Consider the following 23,690-nt stretch of genomic DNA (forward strand, 5'->3'; position numbering starts at 1 on the left):
TTATTTTTTTAATGCTGTTAATAACTGCATTTGTTTTCAAAAAACGTTTGGAATATCCATGCTTTACTCCCTACCAAAATCTTTTATGCAATGACCTTTACAGCTGGTGTTGTTCATTTAATTTATCACTAGAGGGCGGTGACATGCTACAGTTTTTAAAATCATATTTTAATCATAAAAAACTCGTCATTTTCGCAGTGCTGCCATGACGTAGACCCATCTGATTGGCTGGAGCCACTTTATGTGCTGTCAGTCACAGAGGAACAGCGGGAGCGGCAATGGCCAAGCTAGCGATAAAGTTTTTGTTTTTGGTGAGAAACAGTGGCACATAGGCGTAAGCAGGACACTTACGTATTTGTAAGCAGACAGGTTTGCCATCTCCTTCATGGAAACTTTTTTAGCCTGGAGCTTGTTTGGAGTAACCGCTGACTTCAGTTCTGGAGGTGCTCCAGGTGAAGGGGACTTATGCGGCACTCTGCCCAGCAATGTGAGACCGGAGCCGGCTGGACACACAGAAGAACACGGCGTCTTTAGCCACGCGGCTTTTGGAAGTGAACACTTTGATTTAGAAGACAGCGCTCGAACACAGGGGCAGAATCAAAGTTCAGTGGTGTTGATTGCGATGATACGTCTCTGAAGATATCACCTAAGTAAGTAACACTTGGGAGATGGGGGCTGCTACTGCCTTTTAATCTTGTGTGTCCGTATCATTTGCAGTGAAACACCTGCTGTAGTATACAAATGTGCAGGTCAATAGTCACATGTAAGGCACAAAATATTGATGCAGCATGCCACTGCATGAAAAAAAATTTTGGCCGGAAATTACACTTCCGGTATCGATATCGGGTATTTTTGGGCAGGAAATACTTGGTATCGGATCGAATCCAAAATGATTGGTATCGCCCATCCCTACTATGTAAGCCAGAATGTAGATTTACGATTTACGATTTACTTATAGTAGGTTTTAAATAACGTGTATGCATATATATGCCTAAATGTTGTTATTCAATATATCGACTGCAGTTTCACATTGCTGGTTTGAGATGTACTTTTATTATTATTATTATCACTATCATTATTATTATTTTAATAAACATTTATGTTATAACATGTCTGGTGTTTTATTCCTTGTATTTATATTCGCCAATCAAAACATAAAAATCAGACATTTGGTTAACTGCTTTATATGACAATATGTATATGTGTTTTACGTTGTTATATGAGTTGATGTCCCCCAAAATAACAAATGTCGGCATAACGTTTTTTTCAACCTTTTATTCAAACACAAACACATTCGGTATAATAACACTATCAACTACAAGCCAACAAATACAAAATTAAAACATCAATGGGGGCATAACGTGTGTCAGGTGGCAATGGCATAACAGCAATGCTGTCACTCACTCACTCACTCACTCACTCACTCACTCACTCACTCACTCACTCACTCACTCACTCACTCACTCGTGAAGACCAATCAGCAGCGCCGGCGAACGTTAGATGGAGGGACTTTACGAGTCAGTGACATAACTTTCCGTTCACAAACGAGTTGTGAATTGCATTTCCCGTTTACCAACGAACGAATCTGTGAGTGAACGAACCACTCACTGAGTGATTCGGATTTCCAGTTCACCAAGAGAACGTATCAGTGGCTTTCCCGTTCGCGAACGAGTCAATGAGTGAACTGCCTTCCTGTGCATCAACGGATCAGTCAGTGAATATGTTGCGTCTCCTGGCGTGAACTATGTAAATGTCGGCATAACGTTTTTTTAAAAAACCTTTTATTCAAACACAAACACATTCAATATAATAACACCATCAACTACTATCCAACAAATACAAAATTAAAACATCAATGTGTGTCGGTTTGCAATGGCATAGAGGCAATGCTGTCTGTCACTCACTCGTGAATCTTCACGAACGACCATCAGCGCCAGCGAGCGTTAGATGGAGGAGGGACTTTACGAGTCAGTGACATAATTTCCCGTTCACGAACGAGTCAGTGACGCAACTTCCCGTTCACAACCGGGTGAGAGACTGTTGCCAACGGATCAGTGTGTAAGTGTTGTATTATAGAAAGAAATGTGTTAAATACCCCGAGCCAATTATTATTATTATTATTATTATAATATACTTTATTATACTTATATTTTGTCAAAATATATATTAATATAATATTTATATATATGTATTACCGTTTTTTTCTGTGTATAATGCGCCCCCATGTATAATACGCACCCTAAAAACGGCATGTTGATGCTGGAAAAAAGCCTGTACCCATGTAGAATACGCACCCAATTTTTAATTTTTTTTATTTTTTTTTATTTTTTTTTTAAGTCCCAATGATCGTCACACACGCAGGGAGGCAATGGGTCCCATTTTTATAGTCTTTGGTATGGTCTTGACTAGGCTGGATGTATTTTCTTTTGTTGGCGTTGATTTCTCCGACTGCCCGTAAAGGCACCACCGCGATCAGTAAACTGTGAATTGAAACTGATAGGAAGAAAACTGAACTCTCGCTCTTTATATAGCTGACGTGTCTTGCGCATCCGTTCTGCGCATCGGATCCATAGTGCGCATGCGGAGTGATACTGCCTCCGTATGACGTCCGGTCCGCGATGGAGATTAAAAAACAAACAATATTTGACAATAACACACCATCAAGGATTGCACCTTCGCATCAAACGATGTGTCGTCAATTATGAATTTTACTGACTAAGTGTGTTGGGCAGGATGGCTGAATGCGATGCGCGATTGACAACAAACAAGAAGAAAGGTGATTTCAAGTTTTATTTCGAGGGAGATTTGTCATGTCTCGTCCCCAGTTTTGCTATGTGTCTAGGTTGCCATAGTTTCTGTTCGCGTCGCCCCTCCCTTCCTGTGTCACCTCAATCAATGTAACGCAGTGCTTCTCAAATAGTGGGGGGGCGCGTGTGAGCATGGGGAACAGGCTTTTTTTTTGGCAGTACTAAAATAAAGTGTAATTGCGGGTTTACTACAGCAGGGGGCAGTGGCGCTCTCATTGTTACTTCTGTCACGTTTGCGACAGTGCAACATTTTACGACTTACAAGACAAGTTAGGATAGTCACGGTGGGGAGGGGGGGTGCGAATAGATTTCTTCTTGCTAGGGGGGGGCGTAACAGAAAATAATTGAGAAGCACTGATGTAACGTGTTTTGTATTTAAGTCCTGTCTGCCCCTCGCTCACCGTCGGATCATTGCATGTGTTACTGTCATGATGTCTGTTTGGTTTCTGTTCCTGTCTTTGGTAATGTCACCCTGTCTCTTTGTTCCACGTCTTTGTCGGTCAGTCCTGTTGTTGGTTTTGTTGTACCATGATTTTCTTAAAAAAAAAAAAAAATTAAAAAAAAAAAACTAAAAAAAAAAAACTTAAACACCACCCACCCCAGATTTTAGGACAATAAATTAGTTAAATTTCGCGCATTATACACGGAAAAAAACGGTATATTATAATATAATTATAATATTATAAGGGGGGGGGTAGTTGTATTGTTTGTGTATGGGTTGTTTCCACTGGATAAAAAAAAAAGCCGTATCATCGTGTGTGTGTGTGTGTGTGTGTGTGTAGGGGGAGGGTCATTGAACGATTAGTTTGACATCTCTAGAAAATAAATCAATATTAAATAAATGACACATTGAATGATTCACTGAGCGCAAACTAAATTTTTTGCGGCACAAACAATCGGTACTATTTTGGGTCCATTTGGAGTTAAATGGGGGCTGAGTGACGTCATCGCTAAAAATTAAATGTATAATATCTACGAAACCGTAGCAGCGCAAACAAAGATTTTGCAGCACAAACCAGCTCAAACGAACCACAAATGAATGGTACAATTTTGGGTTCATTTGGAGCAGATGGGGGTCAGGGTGAACTCTGGATGACCTATAAAATAATCTTTGTCAACTAGAAATCCGTTACTGCACATACGAAAATTTTTACAGCACAAACCAGCACAAACGAAGCACAAACGAAAGAGACTATTTTCCTTAAATTTTGCGTGGGGTGGGGGGCCAGCTTCACGCAGGTGTGTGACCGTCGTCATTTTCCCTGTCTCCACAGTATGACTTATTTTATTTAAATAAGTCTGCTAACAGGTTATGGGCCCAGGATATGAAGTGGCCGTCTATGTGATAACTTTGTAGGGAGGCAACGCGTGTGAGTGTTGACGTCCAACATTGTGACCACGCAAGCTGAGTCAAGCCGCCACTGGACTCGGCTGGTTTTCAACGGTGACGAGAAAAATTCTGAACCGTGGGAGTTTTTGGAGCACATGTTGTTGCAAGGTCTGAAAGATACCATCCTCAAAGACCCGACTGGGGTGCGGGCGATTTGAAGGAGGAAGAAGACGACAAAACTAAGAACGCCAAGGCTTATGCGGAGCTAATCCAGTTCCTGGACTACAAATGTTTGTCACTCATCATGCGAGAAGCAGCTGATAATGGTCGCAAAGCGCTTAAAATGTTGAGAGACTATTATGCAAGCAGAGGTAAGCCTCGGATTATTTGCCTGTATACCGAGCTGACAACTTTACAGAAGTCCAGTCGAGTAAGCGTGACTATGTCATCCGTGCAGAAACAGCGATCACAGCTTTGAGAAATGCTGGAGAGACACAGAGTGACGGCCTGTTGGTGGCGATGGTTTTAAAAGGATTTCCTGAAACATTCAAACCATTCACAGTTCACATCTCACAGAGTGATGACCCAGTGAGTTTTGCAGACTTTAAAGGCAAACTCTGAAGTTTTGTGGACACTAAAAAGATGCGTGGGGCAGTGACAGAGGACAACGTCATGAGGGCACAAGTGCGGCTGCCAGGGAAGCGTACTCCAGCAGGTGTTGGTGACCGACGGGGAGATGGTACCACGGATGTGGTGTATTTCCGATGTGGCGTGAAAGGGCACGTTGCCAGGGTGTCACCGTAACCAGTGGTGCAACCACTGTCAAAGTTCATCCCACGGCTTTATGACCTGCAGAAGAAGACCGCAACGTCAGGATGACGCGCGGACAGGTTTCGGCGGCGCACGGCAGCAGCGAGTTTACATTCGGGGTGACCGATTGTGATGCAGCGGTTAAGCAACGACCCCATGTCAAGCAGATGGGGCTGATGGTCGACACGGGGGAGACTTCCCACATCATCACCGACATTACGCGGTTTAAGAAGTTCGACGATGGATTCCGGTCAGAGACTCACTTCATGGAGCTGGCTGATGGGACTAAACGCAGTGGTGTTGCAGAGCGCAGGGGAGATGCGGATGTGGTGCTGGTTGACAGCAGGGGGCAATGCTGTAAAGCTACCCTGTTGTACATCCCCACCTATCCACAGGACATCTTATAATTATAATTAACCAAACTTGTCCTGTCTTGACAAAGTAGTAGAACAAAGTGCTAAGATCCTTTGAACTGATTGACCTGCTGCAGAGGAAGCAATCTAAGTTGTTCTGTTTCCACCAACGTCGTAAAAGACCCCCTGCTATGCTTTGACCAGAAGCCAGGGGCTTCAACTCTATCCTTTCCACTCTCACCCCCACCCTGCTTTCTCTCAATAAAAAGTCTCTTGCAAGAATCCAAAGTCAGACTTCGTTCGATCATCGTATGCACAGCGACGAACGAGCTCTCCACTTGCAAGTGTTCAAAAGGCATACCGTCTCCCGTGTGGTTCTTGCAAAATAAATTAGTGAGCACCACTCTAACAAAAATCAAAGGGAAAACTGACAAGTTTGTCTTGCAATGTGACATACCGTTTTTTTCCGTGTATAATGCGCGAAATTTAACTAATTTATTATCCTAAAATCTTGTTGTCTTGTTTGTTGTCAATCGCGCATCGCATTCAGCCATCCTGCCCAACACACTTAGTCAGTAAAATTCATAATTGACGACACATCGTTTGATGCGATGGTGCAATCCTTGATGGTGTGTTATTGTCAAATATTGTTTGTTTTTTAATCTCCATCGCAAACCGGATATCATACGGAGGCCGCCATTACAGATGCGCAGAACGGATGCGCAAGACACGTCAGCTATATAAAGAGCGAGAGTTCAGTTCTCTACCTATTAGTTTCAATTCACAGTTTAATTAGCAGTTTCAATCAGCAAATAACAAAATGCGTATTACAGGTAATATTTTATTTCACAACACTTTGCCTTGTTCCTTTCATCTCTGCTGTTCACTTCAAACACGCTCCATACGACCGCAATGCTCTCGTATCAGACGCTTGCTCGATCACCTGCTCGTTTTCTGTCGCAATGTACCCTACACAAATCCGAAACATTTGTTGCGGCTCCGAGTCACGACGAGGGGCAAGTTTTGGTTTCCAAGGGTGTTTTTATTCCTCTTCAACGTCTCTCCCATACAGAGCCACCTTTTTCACGTCCGCACGCCTTTTTCACATGTCCGCATGGATTGCGTTGGTGCCTTTACGGGCAGTCGGAGAAATCAACGCCAACAAAAAAAATTACATCCAGCCTAGTTAAGACCATACCAAAGACTAGAAAAATGGGACCCATTGCCTCCCTGCGTGTGTGACGATCATTGGGACTTTGAGGCATTGGGAAAAAAAAAAAAAATCATAAAAATTGGGTGCGTATTATACATGGGTACAGGCTTTTTTCCAGCATCAACATGCCATTTTTAGGCTGCGTATTATACATGGGGGCGCATTATACATGGAAAAAAACGGTATGTACAGAAGGTAAATTTGTTCAAACTAGGAACAGGGAGCCAGATGCTAGAGCCAGATCAGTTTTTGAATTGGGTCATACTGATCTTGCAGGGCCAATAGATCCAATTTCTATAGATGGTCACAAATATGCTGTGTCTTTCACTGATGACTATACTGGTGCTGTTTTTGTTTATTTTCTAAAGCAAAAGAGCAATGTTGTGCAAGCTACTGAGAAATTTCTTGCTGATACATCCCATTATGGGAAGGTAAAACAAATCAGGTCTGACAATGCTTCACAATTTATGGGTAAAAATTATTAGACATTGCTCAGAAAAAATGGCATCAAACACAAAAAGTCTGCTCCATACTCACCACATCAGAATGGTACGGCAGAGCAAAACTGGCACACCTTATTTGACATGGCAAGCTGCATGATAATTGAAGGCCAGTTACCTAAAGAGCTCTGGACCTATGCAGTGCAGACCGCATTCATGGTATGGAATAGATGTTTTAACAACCGTACCAATCCAACCCCTTATTTCATGTTAACAGGACAGCAACCAAACTTGGCAAAAATGCATACATTTGGATCAATGTGTTATGCCTACAGACAGGACAAAAGAAAACTAGGCCCAAGATGTGACAAAAGATATTTTTGTTGGGTATGACAAAAATAGTCCAGCATATTTGGTGTATTATCCTAGCAGTGGTAAAGAGAAACTCTCCCTTCCAACAGGACGGACACAAACACAGGAACAGAATCCGGTTCCTATAGTTGAGCCACAGGAAAACCAGGCAAAACCAGTCACACAGGACGTCATATGATGGCGCCGCGGATGGCAGCCACGGTGAGTCGCTCTCTGTTTATTTGTCTTATTTTGTGTGTTTTCTGTGTCCTCTGCTGTCCATCCCGGATCACTTTTACCAGAGAAGCTCTGTTAAACATCGGACAGACTTCTTCTGGTATTTTCTCTCCTGTTCTCTCCGATTCAGACTGTTTGTCGGAGATTCTAGCCGGAGCGGCGGTGCTGTACAAGCTAGCGCGACGACGGCGGCGCGGAAAGCGAGCCGGAGCACTCGTAAGGCTGAGGCAGAAAGGGTTTCGTTCTGCCCTACCGTCAATTCATCTGGCGAATGTCCGCTCCCTGGCGAACAAGATGGATGAACTGCTGCTCCTCACTTCAAGGAACACGGACTTCAGCAGATCCGCCGCGCTGTGCTTTGTGGAAACGTGGCTTAGCGAACGAATCCCCCACCACGCCGTGGAGCTAGCCGGGTTCAGGCTAATGCGAGCAGATCGCAGCACAGAGCTCTCCGGAAAATCAAAGGGAGGTGGTCTCTGTTTCTACATTAATGAACGTTGGTGTACTGATGTCACGGTGTTGAAAGAGTTTTGCAGCCCTCTCCTAGAAACACTTTTCATAAACTGCCGGCCGTTCTATTCACCACGGGAGTTGTCCTCTATCGTCATGGCGGCTGTTTACATCCCACCACACGCACGTGCGAGTGAAGCCACGCAGATGCTAGCTGACCAGGTAACAGACATGGAGAAACTTCTACCAAACTCACTAATCATTGTTCTGGGTGATCTTAACAGGGCGAACCTCGCACACGAACTCCCCAGATACAGACAGCACGTAACGTGTCCCACCAGGGGGGCACTGACTCTGGACCACTGCTACACCGTGATCAAGGATGCATACCACTCTGCGGCTCGTGCAGCTTTAGGACTCTCGGACCACTGTCTAGTTCAGGGGTGGGCAAACTACGGCCCGCGGGCCACATCCGGCCCACGGGACCGTTTAATCCGGCCCGCCAACCCTGAACAAATTGTATTATTAAACTTTTTTTTTTTGGTCATTTTGCCTGCAATGACTGCGTCTTCCCAGTAGATGGCGAAGCGCTCGCCTGCGCATTTACTACCGGAAGCCGTGTCAGAAAGCTCGGTGCATACTCACAAGTGCGTGTACGTACTCAGTAGTACGGACTTGGCGCACTCTCGCTCTATTCGTATCAGTCCCGAATTTAGAGCGTGGGCTTTGACGACAGCATTCTTATAATTCGTGCGCTGAGCTTTCAGATGCAGTTTTGCGCTAAAGCCACCCACAAACCTTCCCCTGGAATCCTTCCATTAAAATGAGTGGCCCGAAAAAAAGAAGTGAGTGCCGAATGTTAAAAAAGAGTGGCCAATTTGGCTCGACGTACGCGACGTGACGTTCAGCCACATCAACATCAACCCGTCACAGATCAAGGTAAACGGACCAACACCTCGGATCTCGCCTAAGAATTGCCACAACAAATTTTACTCCAGACTATGACGCACTAGCAAAAAAGGGAGACCAAAAACACTGTTCCCACTGAAAATGAACGGGAGGCTCTCAAGTTTATTGTAAAAAAATGCATTTTGAATATGATTTGTACACATAGCAGGGATTGAAACTAGCGACCATTCTCATTTTCGAACAATGCAGGATGCTCAAGGACATTGATGCACCACCTATTTGCGACTAATCTTAACCTGTAAAGTTCTTAAGGCTTACTTTAAGGAAGTGTTTCCCGTTTCCTCACCTCTGTTACCAGGTATTTGCGAATTAAAACTCTGCTCTGATTTTCAGATACCCCTCACCGTGTTGCCGTTTTGATTATTTTATTTGGGTGTATGCTTTCACCGATTCTTCAAGATGATATATTTGCTCACAATGTTTGCCGTTTGATGTGATCTCATAAGATAAACATCTTTCATTAATCTGACCTGCAGGCACTGAAGTGATGGAGATTGTTATTCATAATAACAGTGTCGTATTTTACGAGAATCACTGATAGCAGTTTTTTAGTGAATTATTTATTTTTTAATGCTGTTAATAAATTCATTTGTTTTCAAAAAACTTGTTTGGAATATCCATGCTTTACTACCTACTAAAGGCCAAGATCTTTTATGCAATGACCTTTACAGGTCGCTTATATGACTTCACACAACGCCTACGTCCATCTGCCCCTGGTCCGGCCCTCCGGTCCAAATTTAGAACCCAGTTCGGCCCGCGAGTCAAAAAGTTTGCCCACCCCTGGTCTAGTTCATCTGATCCCGGCTGTCAGGTTGTTATTCACTAGGGGTGTAACGATACATCGATACACATCGATTAATCGATATAATGCTCTGCGATTTATTGGCATCGATGCTAAAGGTAAACATCGATTTATATCGCCGTGTTTGACCTCGGACATTAGACGCGACTTTATTTTGAAATCCAGTTCATTGTTGCTTGCTTCCTCTTTTCGGGAGCAGTGCGCCCGGCGTTGTTGTGTTGTGAGCAGATCACGCACGTGAAAGGGGAGGGGACAACTAGTACGCGGCTCCTGGGCTGCTGCTATGGCTAGTGTCCAAAAAGACAAGAAAATTTGCTCCCCTTTAGGCTTCAAGTCATTCGTTTGGAAGCACTTTGGATTCCAAAGAAAAGATGGCTCAACGGACAAGACACGTGCAGTTTGTAAATCCTGCCATGCGGTGATCAAATATTCAGGGAGCACAAATCTCGCCGCACATTTAAAGAAAAAACAAGACATCAAAGTTCAGTGTTAAAGTAAGGAATTTGTATACTACAATACTCTTGTAATTTCCTAAATAAAGAGTTTGCAGTACCTTGTTGATTTTGCGTATGAATTGTTATAAATCAGGATATTGTTCTATATTTTTTATTAAAAAAAAAAAAAATCGATCGTAGAGCACTATATCGCGATATATCGTGAATGAATCGCAGCAGGCTTTAAGATATCGACAAATATCGTATCGTAGTTCTTTATATCGATATTATATCGTATCGTGACAAAACCCGCGATTTACACCCCTATTATTCACCGACTGAATAAATGTTAAGAGAAAAGCATCAGCAGACAGACCACAAGTGAGGCAGAATATTGAGTCGCAGCTTGCGCAAGGAGTGCAGTACAGACAGCTTACAATGACCGAACTACACTAAGGTCTGTCTGCATCCTCGCTCTTTTTATTTGGGGTTTGCCCTACCCACAAGTGTAGCAGAAACCGCTAAGGGAGAGGGGAAGCGCGAAGGTTTCTGCTTGGTAAACGTAAAAAACGGCAGGTGATATACTTATATGGCGATATAGGAAGAAGCACAAAGAGTTCAGCAAGTTCAGTAAGTTCAAGCAACCACTTGGGCAGGTAACCAGGGGCGCTCCTAGCGCTCCATTCCTTGAGAGTGAGAGGTGCGGTGACAGCCACTCGACCAAGAAAGATGATTGATAGACACAATGCCGTTGCAGGGCATTGTGTTCTCTGCAGCTGCATCCCGCCGACCCAGATATAACCTCACACCTTTTCTGTGGTGAACATAAGAACAGCAAAGCAGAACAACAAGCATATATTCGTACTAATATAGCGGTAAAACATTTATCGTAATATAGTAATAAAGAAACAAAAAGACAACGCATGATAACATATATATACATTTTTCCAACAATTCCCCCCTGTTTATCATAAGTTCTCAGAGACACTCATATCACCTAAAGGCGGCCACTTCAAAAGATTTTCAGCCGCAGGATCACACGTCATAAGAACAAATTTACACCCGGGAGGGGATTGAAGCCAATCAGTCAATGTCAGTCTCAGGAAAGAAATTGGACAGGTCCACAGCAGGGGCCTCAAAGATGGAGCCAACGCTAAGGTGGCAATTTTTGTCAAACTCAAAGACGTCCCCCGGGAGCAACGGAAAAGCCTCAGCCGCTGGAGAGATAGCAGTTGTAATTAATCTGTTAATTAGAGACCGGAGACACGGAATACAGCAACATCCACACAAGGTCAAAACAGCAGAAAAGACGGCGAGGGAGACAAGGGCCGAGGAAACCAGGGTGCGGTACTTGCCGAACACATTCAGCCAGTTGTTCCAAACCTCCGTGTTCACTCCACTGTGCTCCTTCATCTTCCCATTCAAGGTCCTCAAGCCCTCAAGGGCCTGGGACAGGCTCCCGTCAGCTGCAGTGTTATTTGGGATGAAAGTGCAGCATTGCTCACCGAACATGGCGCAGACACCGCCCTATGAGAGTAGCATGTCAAGGGCCATCCGGTTCTGGAAAGCATGAGGGAAGTAGCGGCCAGCTGGGAGTGGACCGCCTTGAAGCCCGACTCGGTCCAATTTCCAAGCCTCTGCACGTTGTAGTGGATGTAATTGATTCTGTCAACATTTTTGTTAAGAGTACACCACCAACACAGGGTGGATTCAAAACCAGCTGCTATCTGGTTCACCAGCTTATACTCATCCGGTACTCCTCTGGGAACGCCAATGGCATCTATGTAGGTCGGATCCGCCGTGCCCTGCCATTCGGCACTTCGCTTAGCTCTCAACCAGAATTTGGGCACAATAGAATCAATAAAAGATCCCAGCTCATGAGGAGTCATGGGCATCAATAAAACGGGAAGCAAAAGGGTTACCAAAGCGCAAATTCCGGAGCTATTAGAAGGCAGACTATCATAAAGTTTGTTAGTATTGCACCAAAACCAAATATCACTACGAGCAATTGGTGAGAAAGGGGCGGCAACATTTATAAAAGAAGCACACATTGGTGCAGTTAAAGCACCAAGCTTTACGCCGGTACCAGGTAATTTGATGCACGTGAAATTACCCTTAGCAACATCAGTAGAAAAAAGGGGTTTGAACTTCGTCAAAGAGGAAACAGGATAGACTTTGTCCCATATGGAACAAGCATGAGTAGATGGAATGGAAGGGTTCAACATCAAAACTATTGCACACTCAGGAACAACACTAGCAGGAATGATTTTCAAAAGGGGCCTTGGGCCCATACATACAACGCAACTGGTGTTAGTCATATTTACGGCTTGCTCGGCCATGAGGAGCCAGTTGTTAGTTTGGCCACTTATACTTGTGGAGGCCACAAAGTGACTATCTATATCGGTGAGGACCACACTCGTGATCATCGCTCCAGCTGTTTTGGTATAATTATTTAACATGGGGCTATCGTCACCCGACATTGTTTTGTTAACGCAAATTACAAAAGGGAAAATGAGGATCCGAACCAGAGGACCAAGCCCACAACTGAAAACCCCAACAGGAAGTGTTGAACAAAGTAGTGTTTGGAGGCCGAATTTGGCCATCAGGCAGTGTAAAGGTCAAAAGAAGGCTTGAGCCCTGGTTTTTTAAAGTTACACGCTTAGCAAAGAATGCAGCCTCTTTGCTGGAACCAGGAGGCCAATAACCTGGTTCCTGTGTTACAAGGGTGTCCCAAGCAGTGCTAATTGGGTGGCCAGTCAAATACCACCAATATCTGAGCCATTTGTCACCCGTAGTGGGCCGGCCTTGTCGAAAGCCTTTCAAACTCTTCATGGGCAAAGTGATAGTGGAAGACGTGTCTGGGGCCACGGTGAATGTCAATGAATTTTTGTACGTCCAGGCCAAGAGCCATGGTACGCAAGGGGTACCCGCATGAATGATAGCAGGCGTGCAAATGACATTCACAGGAAAGGATGAGATTTCACGTCTATGTCTACGTAAGGCATTACCGTTCCATGAACAATATTGGTAATCAGCGAAATTATCGCGTCTATGTGTAGCTCTGTTATCCCTCGAACAATACTCGTAAAAAACGTAATCAGGAACAGTGGTAGCTTTAGTGAGTCCCGTGTCTAAAATAAAAAGGGATGATGTGCGCATAGCACACTGTCCAAACTATAGCAGTACCAAGGATGACAAATATCCAAACGTATAAGTCCCAATAGTCGCAAGTTCGCGTCTTCGCAAAACATCTTTTCAACGGCATTTTAACGCTTAGTTTGAGATCTCCTCAGAGTCAACACCCTGAGCTTTGGGTTGGTGTCTTGGAATTCTTCCGCTAGCTTTCGTGTCAACCCTGGATCTTGGCACCAGAATCAGGCACTATTACCAGACTTTGCTCACCTTCCTTACTTAGGTTGGGTCTGCGGAGATCACTTTTTTACAGTGAGACAAATTAATCCACGTGTTGCGTTCAGCTATTTTTAAAGCGTTAGGTGTCGTGAGTAATACCAAAAAGGGACCTTCCCACTTGGGTGAGTGCCAATTCTTCTTCTTGATACTCTTGATTAAGACCCAGTCTCCCGGTACCACTTTGGGGTCTTCCTGCGGAGAGATGGGTTGGTCATCAGTGTTACTGGTTTGATTTTTTACATGTTCTAACATTTTTCTCATGTAGTCGGCCAAAGTGGCTTCTTCTGGAACGTCCCAAGCGTTTTTGAACTGAGGAAGCCTATACGGTCTTCCAAAAATGGTTTCATAGGGAGTCAACCCAGTCGTACTCGTAACATTTATGTACATTTTTACCAAATCTAGACACTGAGTCCATGGTCGTTTGGTTTCTTCCATGCATTTTTTTAGCCTATTTTTTATAGTTCCATTAAACCTCTCAACCAGGCCTGCGGACTGCGGATGGTAAGAACAATGGTTCCTTAAATTTATGTGGAACATTTTCCTAATGTTTTGCACCACTTGATTAACAAAATGTTGACCATTGTCACTATAATTTTTTTCTGGAATACCATATCTTGGAATGATATCCTTGCACAAAGCTTTTGCTACTGTTAGTGCGTCCGCATGTCTGGTGGGAAAAACTTCTATCCATTTAGAAAACGCATCGATGATGACCAAACAATATTCTTTCCCTTCACTTTTATTTAATTGGATGTAATCCATATGTATTGTGTGAAATGGATACAATGGAGTTGGAAATGTCCCTCTCTGAGGCAGTAAGTTACCTTGTGGATTGTGTTTAGCACAAATCAAACATGCTCTGCAGAATTGTTGCGAAAAACCCGCAAACCCGTATGCTGTATAAATAGACTCAATCTGTTTCACCATACCCCCCGTCGAGACATGGGTGACCCCATGACTCGAAATAGCAGCCCACTTATACAAGTTCCGAGGCAAGACAGGCTTGACCAGAGGTCACACAAAAAGGCCATTGTTGTTTTTTACGGCGCCACGCCTCTTCCAAGAGAGTCGCTCCTGGGAGGGGCTCTGAGATTGCATGTCAAGCAACACGTCAGGGGAAATGTGTGACATCGAACTGTAATCAATGCAAGAAGAGAGGACATGGAGCACGCCTTCAGCAGCAGCCTTGGCAGACCTATCAGCGAAGGCATTACCCAAAGAAACAGGATCAGTCCTTGTAGTGTGAGCAGCACATTTGCAGACCGCCACCCTGGAGGGTAATTGGACAGCGTCCAAAAGTTGAGGTAGCAATGTCGAATGGGTGACGGGCTTGCCCGTAGATGTTACCATGCCACGTTTGCTCCATTGTTGAGCAAAAACGTGCACTGTGGCGAAAGCATACCGACTGTCAGTCCAAATGGTGACGGGTTTGTTCGCCAAAAGAATGCAAGCTTCTGTGAGAGCAATGAGCTCAGCGGCCTGCGCCGACATATGGGAAGGCAGTTTTACAGCCTTCAAAACCTCATCAGCCGTGACAACAGCGTAACCAGAGAGGGTCACGCCAAGATCATTTTTCTTCGAAGATCCATCAACGAAAACCACATGACCGTCAGACAGGGGTGTGTCTTCCAGATCGGGCCGAGCCTTTGCCACTTGTTGAGCCGCATCGACACAATCATAGAATTCACCGTCGTCCGGAAGAGGAATGAGAGTAGCAGGATTGAGTGTTGTGCATCTCTCAACGGTCAGATGCGGTTGGGAAAGCAAAGTAGCCATGCACGACAGGTGACGTGCAGGCGACAAAAAGGTCATGTTCGTTTGTAGCAAAAGAGCCGACACTGCATGCGGAACTTTCAGCGTCAAAGAATGAAACAACACAACGCTGGCGCTGCTTTCCACAGCCATGGAGGCCGCCACCACGGCCCTCACGCATGGTGGGAGAGCGCAAGCAACACTATCCAATTTAGAAGAATAAAAGGCAATAGGGCGAAGTTTTGAGCCATGTGATTGCATCAAGACAGAGGTCATATAATGACCTTTACAATCAACAGTTTGGACAAACGGCTTGTCATAATTGGGCAAAGCTAGAGTGGAGCTAGAGACCAATGCCTGTTTGATCAGCACAAATGCATCCTCTGCTTCAGGAGTCCATTTCAACGGAGTGGACATTGAGATGTCTTCAACATACATCAATTTAGACAGAGGAGCAACAATTTGAGCATAATCAGGCACCCAGCTCCTGCAATAACCAGCGAGTCCCAAAAAAGACATCATTTGTTTTTTAGTGAGTGGTTTAGGGGCCTTCAAAATGGAAACTTTCCTACTATCAATTATAGTACGACCCTGGGAACTGAGATTGTGGCCTAAGTATTTAATTTCCTCGGACCACAGTTGGAGCTTGTTTTTGCTGACCTTGTGGCCTTCTTTTGCCAAGTGATGCAACAATGCAAGTGTGTCCGTCTGACAAGAATCAAAATCAGGAGAAGCAATCAAAATGTCATCGACATAGAGCAAAATCTGACTTCCCTTTGGTGGGACAAATTTTGCCATGCTGGCTGCCATTACCTGCGAATAAATAGTTGGGCTTTCGCAGTACCCTTGGGGCAGTCTGGTAAAGGTGTATCTCAACCCAGCATAAGTAAACGCAAACCAAAACTGGCTTTCTTCAGCAATAGGAACAGAGAAGAAAGCGTTGCTAATATCAATTACCGAGAATATTTTTGCATCAGGCGTTAATGAATTCAACAAGGTGTGTGGGTCAGGGACACAAGGTGCCCTCTGAATGACAGCACTGTTTACTGCTTGCAAATCTTGCACCATTCTCCACCCGACAGAAGGAGGTGCCTTTTTTACAGGGAAAATCGGAGTATTACAAGGAGAATCAGGACAAAGAATGATGACACCAGCTTTTAATAAATCTGAAATAACAGGTGTGGTGCCTTGCAGGGCATAGGGTTTCAATGGGTACTGCCGCACGCAAGGACGGTACTCAGTCTTAGGTCTAATGACAACAGGCAGTGCACCTTTCACTAACCCAACGTCAGAGGGCCCTGTTGACCAAAGTTCATTTGGGACCTCAGCGAGGACCCGCTCATCATCTGATGACAACACAAAATGTCAAGCCGAGGGTGCTTTCTCAGAACAAGATCTGACGTGCATTCCACAAGCAAAAGAAAGGATTTGGTTCATGTCGCATTTGAAAAGCTTGGTAGAAGGACTGTAAGAAGAATCAGGACCGACTTGAGTCCAGTCAAAGGCAGCCAATGCGTCTTTGGCCATGAATCCCAAGCTTTGCCATGTGGATGAGAAAGGTCGGAACAAGAAGACATGGAGCGGGGTGGTTGTCCTGTGTAATTTTTGAATCTCAGAGGGAGCCGGCTGTATGACTACACAAGCGCGGCTTTCACCATCATGCAGGAGGAAAGCTGTCCTCAAAGAGGCAGGCTTAACAGCCTCAAGCATGGTTTCGTAGTTGTGGTCAGGACCGGGCGTGTCCTTATGCCACATGGTCACATGCAGGTTGGTTGGTTCCATTGCCCGTTCAGGGCATCGCAAAAGGCCTTTAGCCCGCGTCAAAAGAGGGGATCCAAATTGTTTCACCTCAGCGTCAATTAAATCCAATGAATAAAAATAGTAACAATGAAATTGACCAAAAACTTGTAATTGGTGACGCCTTTTGACAACGATTTTGTCATCAAGAGATACTAGGGAAAGACCAAGAGCAGTGAGAGCATCTCTTCCAAGTAAATTAACAGGGCAATTTGGCATCAGCAAAACGGGAATGCAACAACTTCCTCCTTCAGGGTCCCGTATCCAGACTGGATGAGACTGAGGAACTGGGGTTGTCATTCCATTTGCTGCTCTCACCCAGAAGGATCTCCCACCTTCCCGCACATCCGCAGGAATGTCGCGACAGGTAGTAACGCACGCTCCTGAGTCGCACAAAAAGGTTATGGGAGTTCCATTCACAAACAGAGTTATTACAGGTTTCTCTACATTGTTCATCAACAAGTCCTGAATGTTCAAATCTACATCAACAGGGGGAGCTGTCGTCAAAACAGCTCCTTCAGTCTTCTGCTGACTGTCGGTTAGTCACAAGGGAGGGTCAGCCCGGCCCTTATGGGGGTCCGGACAGTATTTTGCTATGTGGCCCTCTTTGCCACACGCCCAGCAGATAGGAGGTTGAGTGCTAGATTGTTTTGGTTGGCCAAGGCCGGGCAGGCCGTTTGGGCCATGACCGAGAGCACCATGCCGATAGCCTCCTCTGCCTTTGCCACGGAAGTTTCCACGACCGCGTCTCATCTGGTAAGGTTCAAAAGTTTTGTTTTGATAAAATGCATCATGTGATTCGTTATTCGCAAAAAAGATGGTGGCAACCTTCCCCTTTTCTTTTCCCTTTTCTAAATTGACAACTTTCTCAGCATGCATAGCATGGTCAATAAATTGTGGCAGTGTGGAAGTTGGGAAAGTGATCATGTGTAAACTTCAGTTCCAGGATCCAAGCCGCTATTGGCTTTGAACACTTTTTCCAATCTGTGTCTATAATCTTCAAACAACTCATCCTCTTTTTGTTTGGTTCGGCCAATATCTGTATAATTTGTCCTACGTTGAAATTTTGTTTTTATTCTACCCAAAAGTTGGTCAATCTGATCTTTTAATGCCAGTCCATTATATGCCAATGGACGGCCATTTAAATCAAAAGGATTCCAATCGCCCTTGACACTGGCCCAATCTTTGGTCAAGGTTGCCATAAAAACTTGTTGCACCTCATCTCCTCTTAAGTTATAAGAAGCAATGAGTTGTATCATGTCGGTGCAATATTGCTCAACATCTTCAGAAGGTAATGCTATTCCCTCAGTGGCTGATTTTACATCAGCTTGTGTCCACGTTCTGTAAACTAAAATAGTGGGCCCCCCGTCATCATGAGGGTTTGCCACTTGAATCATTGGGTAGGCGTCGGTTATTCCTGCGCCCATGTAACTCGGGCTGCAGCCTACCGCGGGAGCCGAAGGAGAGGGAGCTTCCGTTTTTACGCGGCTCCGCGTGACCATGACATGAGCAGAATCACTATATTTTGGAGGATCATCTGCGTTTGGCAACTGTGGGTACAAGGCTTTGCGCTCCACAACACCTCTCCTAACAATTTGTTCATCTTTTTCATCTGAATCCACCCCCTCCTCAGCCACGGCTCTCAAGCGAGGCCGCGCCGCTGAGGTTTCATCATCTTCCTGTCTGTGCAACAGCAGGCTCTCTTTGGAGACGGATTTTTCTTCGCTCCCTTTGTTCTTCAATTTTTCTTTTATTTGTCCACATTTTCTTTTTTCTGCTTCCAATTCCCATTTCACTATTAAATGATACCCGTCTTTATTCTTTTTATTCGCACCATGTTTGGCAGTAATCGATTGTTTGAGATCGTTTAATGATTTTGCGCTCAATTGACCATCAAAGTTGTAATTTGTTATCCATTTATCGAGATATTTCACATTTTTAGGGTCGACCCATTCCATTAATTTCCAATCTTTGCATTTTAATTTATATCGGGGTAAAGAGTTTTGTTTGCCGTTTAAATTTCCCATGGTTTATTATTTTCTAAATTTCGGAGTTGGCGGTTCGAATGGCACCTACAGTGTCCTAAAGCCAACTTTATTCACAGGACAGTGGTTAAATATTCGATGTGTGGTAAGTCTCCTTTCACCTCCCCTGGGGGGGAGCGGAGAATTCTTGGCCTCTGGACCCACACAAAGCCACTGTGTTTTTATATAGAGGAGAGCTCAAATGAGATCACTCTCAGTCAAACCGTACACAAACACACCACGCGCGCTTTTCACCACTTTTAGGAATAACAGAGGAGTCCGCACCTCCTTGCGGAATTTAACTAACAATTAATCACTAAGTTTAAACTAACAATTAGTTAGGGGGCTCCACACCGCCACGCGGAATTTAACTGTTCCTATTTTACTTGACAGGGTCTAGAATTCCCAAGGTTTTAGTGACCTCTCGTCACTTGTTCACTTAAAGTGACCTCTTGTCACCGCTCATTCATTCCTTTTAGTAGAATCAATATTCCTACTCACAGTCCGCTGTTTCTTTTCCTCGGGTGATCTCGGCAGCCTTCCCGGTGTCCAGCCGGACCGCTCGAGACAGTCCCGTCAAAGGGCTTTTGTTTACCTTGGCCAAGGATTTTTCCTGCGTCGAGAAGTCCCGCCGGAAGCCGTTCAGGACATGATCCCGTTTGCCTACCGGGCAAACAGGTCAGTGGATGATGCGGTCAACATGGGACTGCACTACATCTACTACTACTACTGGACACCCCAGGAACGTACGCCAGGATCCTGTTCGTGGACTTCAGCTCGGCGTTCAACACCATCGCCCCTGACATCCTCCAACAGAAGCTCATCCAGCTTGCGGTGCCTGCCTCCACCTGTCAGTGGATCACCAGCTTCCTGACCAACAGGAGACAGCGTGTGAGGCTGGGGGGCATCACATCTGACACCCGGACCACCAACACTGGAGCCCCTCAGGGGTGCATCCTGTCCCCACTGCTCTTCTCTCTCTACACCAATGATTTCTCCTCAGGTGACTCTCCTGTGAAGCTCCTGAAGTATGCAGACGACACCACTCATCGGACTGATCCAGGACGGTGATAAGACTGCGTACAGACAGGAAGTGGAGCGGCTGGTCCACTGGTGCAGTCAAAACCATCTGGAGCTGAACCCGCTCAAGACCGTGGAGATGACAGTGGATTTCAGGCGAGACCCTTCACCACTTTTACCCCTCACTATCCGCAGTAATACTATTCTCTCCACAGACACCTTCAAGTTCCTGGGAACCACAATCTCTCGGGACCTGAAATGGACCGGCCACATAGACTCTATCCGGAAGAAGGCCCAGCAGAGGCTATACTTCTTGAGACAGCTCAAGAAGTTCAACCTGCCGCGAGAGCTTCTGAAGACCTTCTACACTGACATCATCCAGTCTGTCCTCTGCACCTCCATCACTGTCTGGTTTGGATCGGCCTCCAAACAAGACAAGCACAGACTACAACGAACAATCAGAACTGCAGAAAAGATCATTGGAATCAACCTCCCATCTATCCAAGACTTGTACCTGTCCAGGACCAGGTAGAGGGCAAGGAACATCTCTACAGACCCTTCTCACCCAGGTTGCAGTCTGTTTGAACTACTCCCCTCCGGACGGCGTTATAGAGCTCGGTACGCCAAAACCAGCAGACACAGAACCAGCTTCTTCCCCCAGGCTGTTGCTCTGATGAACTCACACCACTCATAGAGTCTCAGAGACATTACTGTAAAATAACATCCTGCTCTTCACACCTTTTTAAAGTTAAAGTTAAAGTCCCAATGATCGTCACACACACATCTGGGTGTGGTGAAATTTGTCCTCTGCATTTAACTCATCCCCGTGTGATTTTAATCCATCCCCTGGGGGAGACGGGAGCAGTGAGCAGCAGCGGTGCCGCACTCGGGAATCAGTTGGTGATCTAACCCCCCAATTCCAACCCTTAATGCTGAGTGCCAAGCAGGGAGGCAATGGGTCCCATTTTTATAGTCTTTGGTATGACCCGGCCGGGGTTTGAACCCACAACCTTCCAGTCTCAGGGCGGACACTCTACGACTAGTCCACTGAGCTGGCTTTTTGAATTTGTCTACACTGTTTTTGCCATTATTCACATGTCCTGAATGTTGTTAGTCACCTAAATGTTGAATAGAGGGTGTGTTTTTACCGAAGTCAAATTCCTTGTTTGGCACGCTCAAACATGGCGAATAAAAACTCTTGAATCTTGAGACGTTACCCTTCTAGAGCAGGGGTCTCAAACACCAGTCCTCGGGGGCCCCATTCCTACATGTTTTCCAAGTTTCCCTTGTTAAACACGCCTGATTCAAATGATCAGTTCATCCTCACGTTCTGCAGGAGCCTGATAATTGAATCAAGTGTGTTTAACGAGGGAAACTTGGAAAACATGTAGAAATGCGGCCCCCGAGGACTGGAGTTTGAGACCCCTGTTCTAGAGTTCAGACTACTTTGGTGACCGTGTAACTGAGGCATGTTGACAGTAGATTACTGCTACCGATTGGTGTCTAATGTACCTTTCTCATTTAGTGAATCTGTAACGTCACCTTATTTAAAAGAATGGTCTCGTGCCATGAGTGAAGAAATGGAATCACTTAATGACAACAACACATTTACCTTGACTACATTGCCAGAGTGTAAGAAAGCAGTGGGGGGTAGATGGGTTTAAACCAATGCAGATGGGTCCAGCAAATTTAAGGCACGTTATGTAGCCAAAGGATACAGTCAAAAGCAGGGTAAAGATTATTATGAGACTTTTTCACTCACCGCCAATCTGACAAGTGTACGAGTGTTAATGCAAGAAGCGGCACAAGAAAACCTGATTTTACATCAGATGGATGTCAAAACCGCTTACCTTCATGCTCCAATTGAGTTTGAGATTTATATGACACAAGGAGAAGGTTATGAAGTCACATCTGACAAAGGTGAAATGGTGGTGTGTAAGCTGGGAAAATCACTATGTCTTAAAACAAAAAGGTAGAAACTGGAACAAAATATTACATGATTTCTTGTGTGACAATCTGTTTATTCAGAATCCAGCTGATCATTGTGTGTACACTAAAGAAACAGAAAATCAAAAAGATGGTCATTGTGATATGGGTGGATGACCTGATTATTGTTGCCAGTGATGACAATTTGATAAAGAATGTAAAAGAAATGCTCACAGCTAAATTCAGACTTGGGTAAAGTGAACAACTTTCTGGGTATTGATTTTCATCAAACTGATCACTGTATAACAATGTCACAGAAAAGATATGTTGACAAAATACTTGACAGATTTGATATGCAAGATTGTAAGCCATGAGCAACACCACGTGAACCTAAGCTTAACTATTCTGAAAACACAGAAACCCTGAGTGATCTGAAGAAATATAGAGAGGCTGTTGGCAGCTTAATCTATTTATCAACCAGATCTAAGCTTTGTAGTGAGCAAACCTTCCCAATACCTTTCCAAACCAACTATAGAACAATGGGCTACAATAAAACATGTACTGAGGGCACAAAGGAAAAGATGTTGTGTTACAAAAAGAGTGATGGCGAACCACTTGGGTTGGAAGCATTCAGTAATGCAAACTGGGCTGAACATGATACTGACAGACGTAGTACGTCAGGTTATTGTGTTAGCTTGAGCCAATTTGGTCCCTTAATTTCATGGAAAACCAAAAGACAAGCAACAGTAGCTCTTTCAACGTGTGAAGCTGAATACATGGCCTTGGCTTCAACTGTACAAGAATGTCTGTATTTAGTACAACTGTTAGATGGTGTTGATGGGTATCATTACAAGCAGCCAAAGGTTTATGAAGAGAATCAAGGAGCCATAGCCTTAGCTAAAAATCCTGGACAAAGTCAACAATGTAAACATGTTGACAGAAAGTACCACCTTGTAAGATCAACTGTTAACGATGGCAAACTAATGCTGGACTACCGTCCAACAGAATATATGGTGGTTGATCTCATGATAAAACCTCCAACAAAGTCTAAGTTGATGAATTTTGTGGCATTTATGTTTGGAGAGTAGAAATTTGTTTATGGAATGTGTTTCTATCATATGATGAATTTGGTGGTATTTACATGTTTATGAAATGTGTATGCATTACCTTGAGAAAAATCATTGTATTTCTAGTTTGCATGTATTTACCAATATACTAAGAGCAAGTGGGGGTGTTACTATGTCCTCTGTATTTTGAGAGTTTTATTTTGAAGGATGCTACACAGGAAGTACTGCTTTTACTATTTCTGTTTGACAAATGTTCTTAATAAAATCCAGGTGTTACCAATGTGTTAATTGGGCACTGGCAAACCAAAGTGAGTCGTCGTTTTCTCTGTCTCCACAGTATGACTCATTTTATTTAAATAACTCTGCTAACACTGACTACCAGCCGCCTGTGAAAAGAAAACATGCTTTTAAGAGTTGAGCAAGCTCCTGCAACTACACTTACACAAAAGACACTTTAATTGAGAGGCTTCGAGACAAAGGCACAAAAATCGAAGATT

The 23,690-nt window shown here is 44.4% G+C and overlaps 2 protein-coding genes across 4 annotated transcripts in view; one reads left to right on the forward strand and one right to left on the reverse strand.

The window, feature by feature from the left end:
- The first annotated feature begins 7,468 nt into the window (after nucleotides 1–7,468).
- LOC133158303 (uncharacterized) lies at nucleotides 7,469–8,538 on the forward strand. The gene is made up of 3 exons (XM_061285410.1): nucleotides 7,469–7,526; nucleotides 7,672–8,213; nucleotides 8,276–8,538. The coding sequence occupies exons 2-3, from the start codon at nucleotides 7,836–7,838 to the stop codon at nucleotides 8,501–8,503; spliced, it is 606 nt and encodes a 201-aa protein (XP_061141394.1). The 5' UTR covers nucleotides 7,469–7,526; nucleotides 7,672–7,835; the 3' UTR covers nucleotides 8,504–8,538.
- A 2,052-nt stretch (nucleotides 8,539–10,590) lies between these two features.
- LOC133158301 (uncharacterized) overlaps nucleotides 10,591–23,690 on the reverse strand; it is a 31,616-nt gene continuing 18,516 nt past the window's right edge. For all 3 annotated transcript variants that reach the window (XM_061285405.1, XM_061285406.1, XM_061285404.1), the window contains one exon: nucleotides 10,591–13,799. In XM_061285405.1, coding sequence (XP_061141389.1) covers nucleotides 11,627–12,799 — 1,173 coding nt within the window. In that variant the 5' untranslated portion in view covers nucleotides 12,800–13,799 and the 3' untranslated portion in view covers nucleotides 10,591–11,626. The remainder of the gene's footprint in view (nucleotides 13,800–23,690) is intronic.

The sequence above is a fragment of the Syngnathus typhle genome, linkage group LG8 (genome assembly GCF_033458585.1).
Source record: "Syngnathus typhle isolate RoL2023-S1 ecotype Sweden linkage group LG8, RoL_Styp_1.0, whole genome shotgun sequence".
Lineage (NCBI taxonomy): Eukaryota > Metazoa > Chordata > Actinopteri > Syngnathiformes > Syngnathidae > Syngnathus > Syngnathus typhle.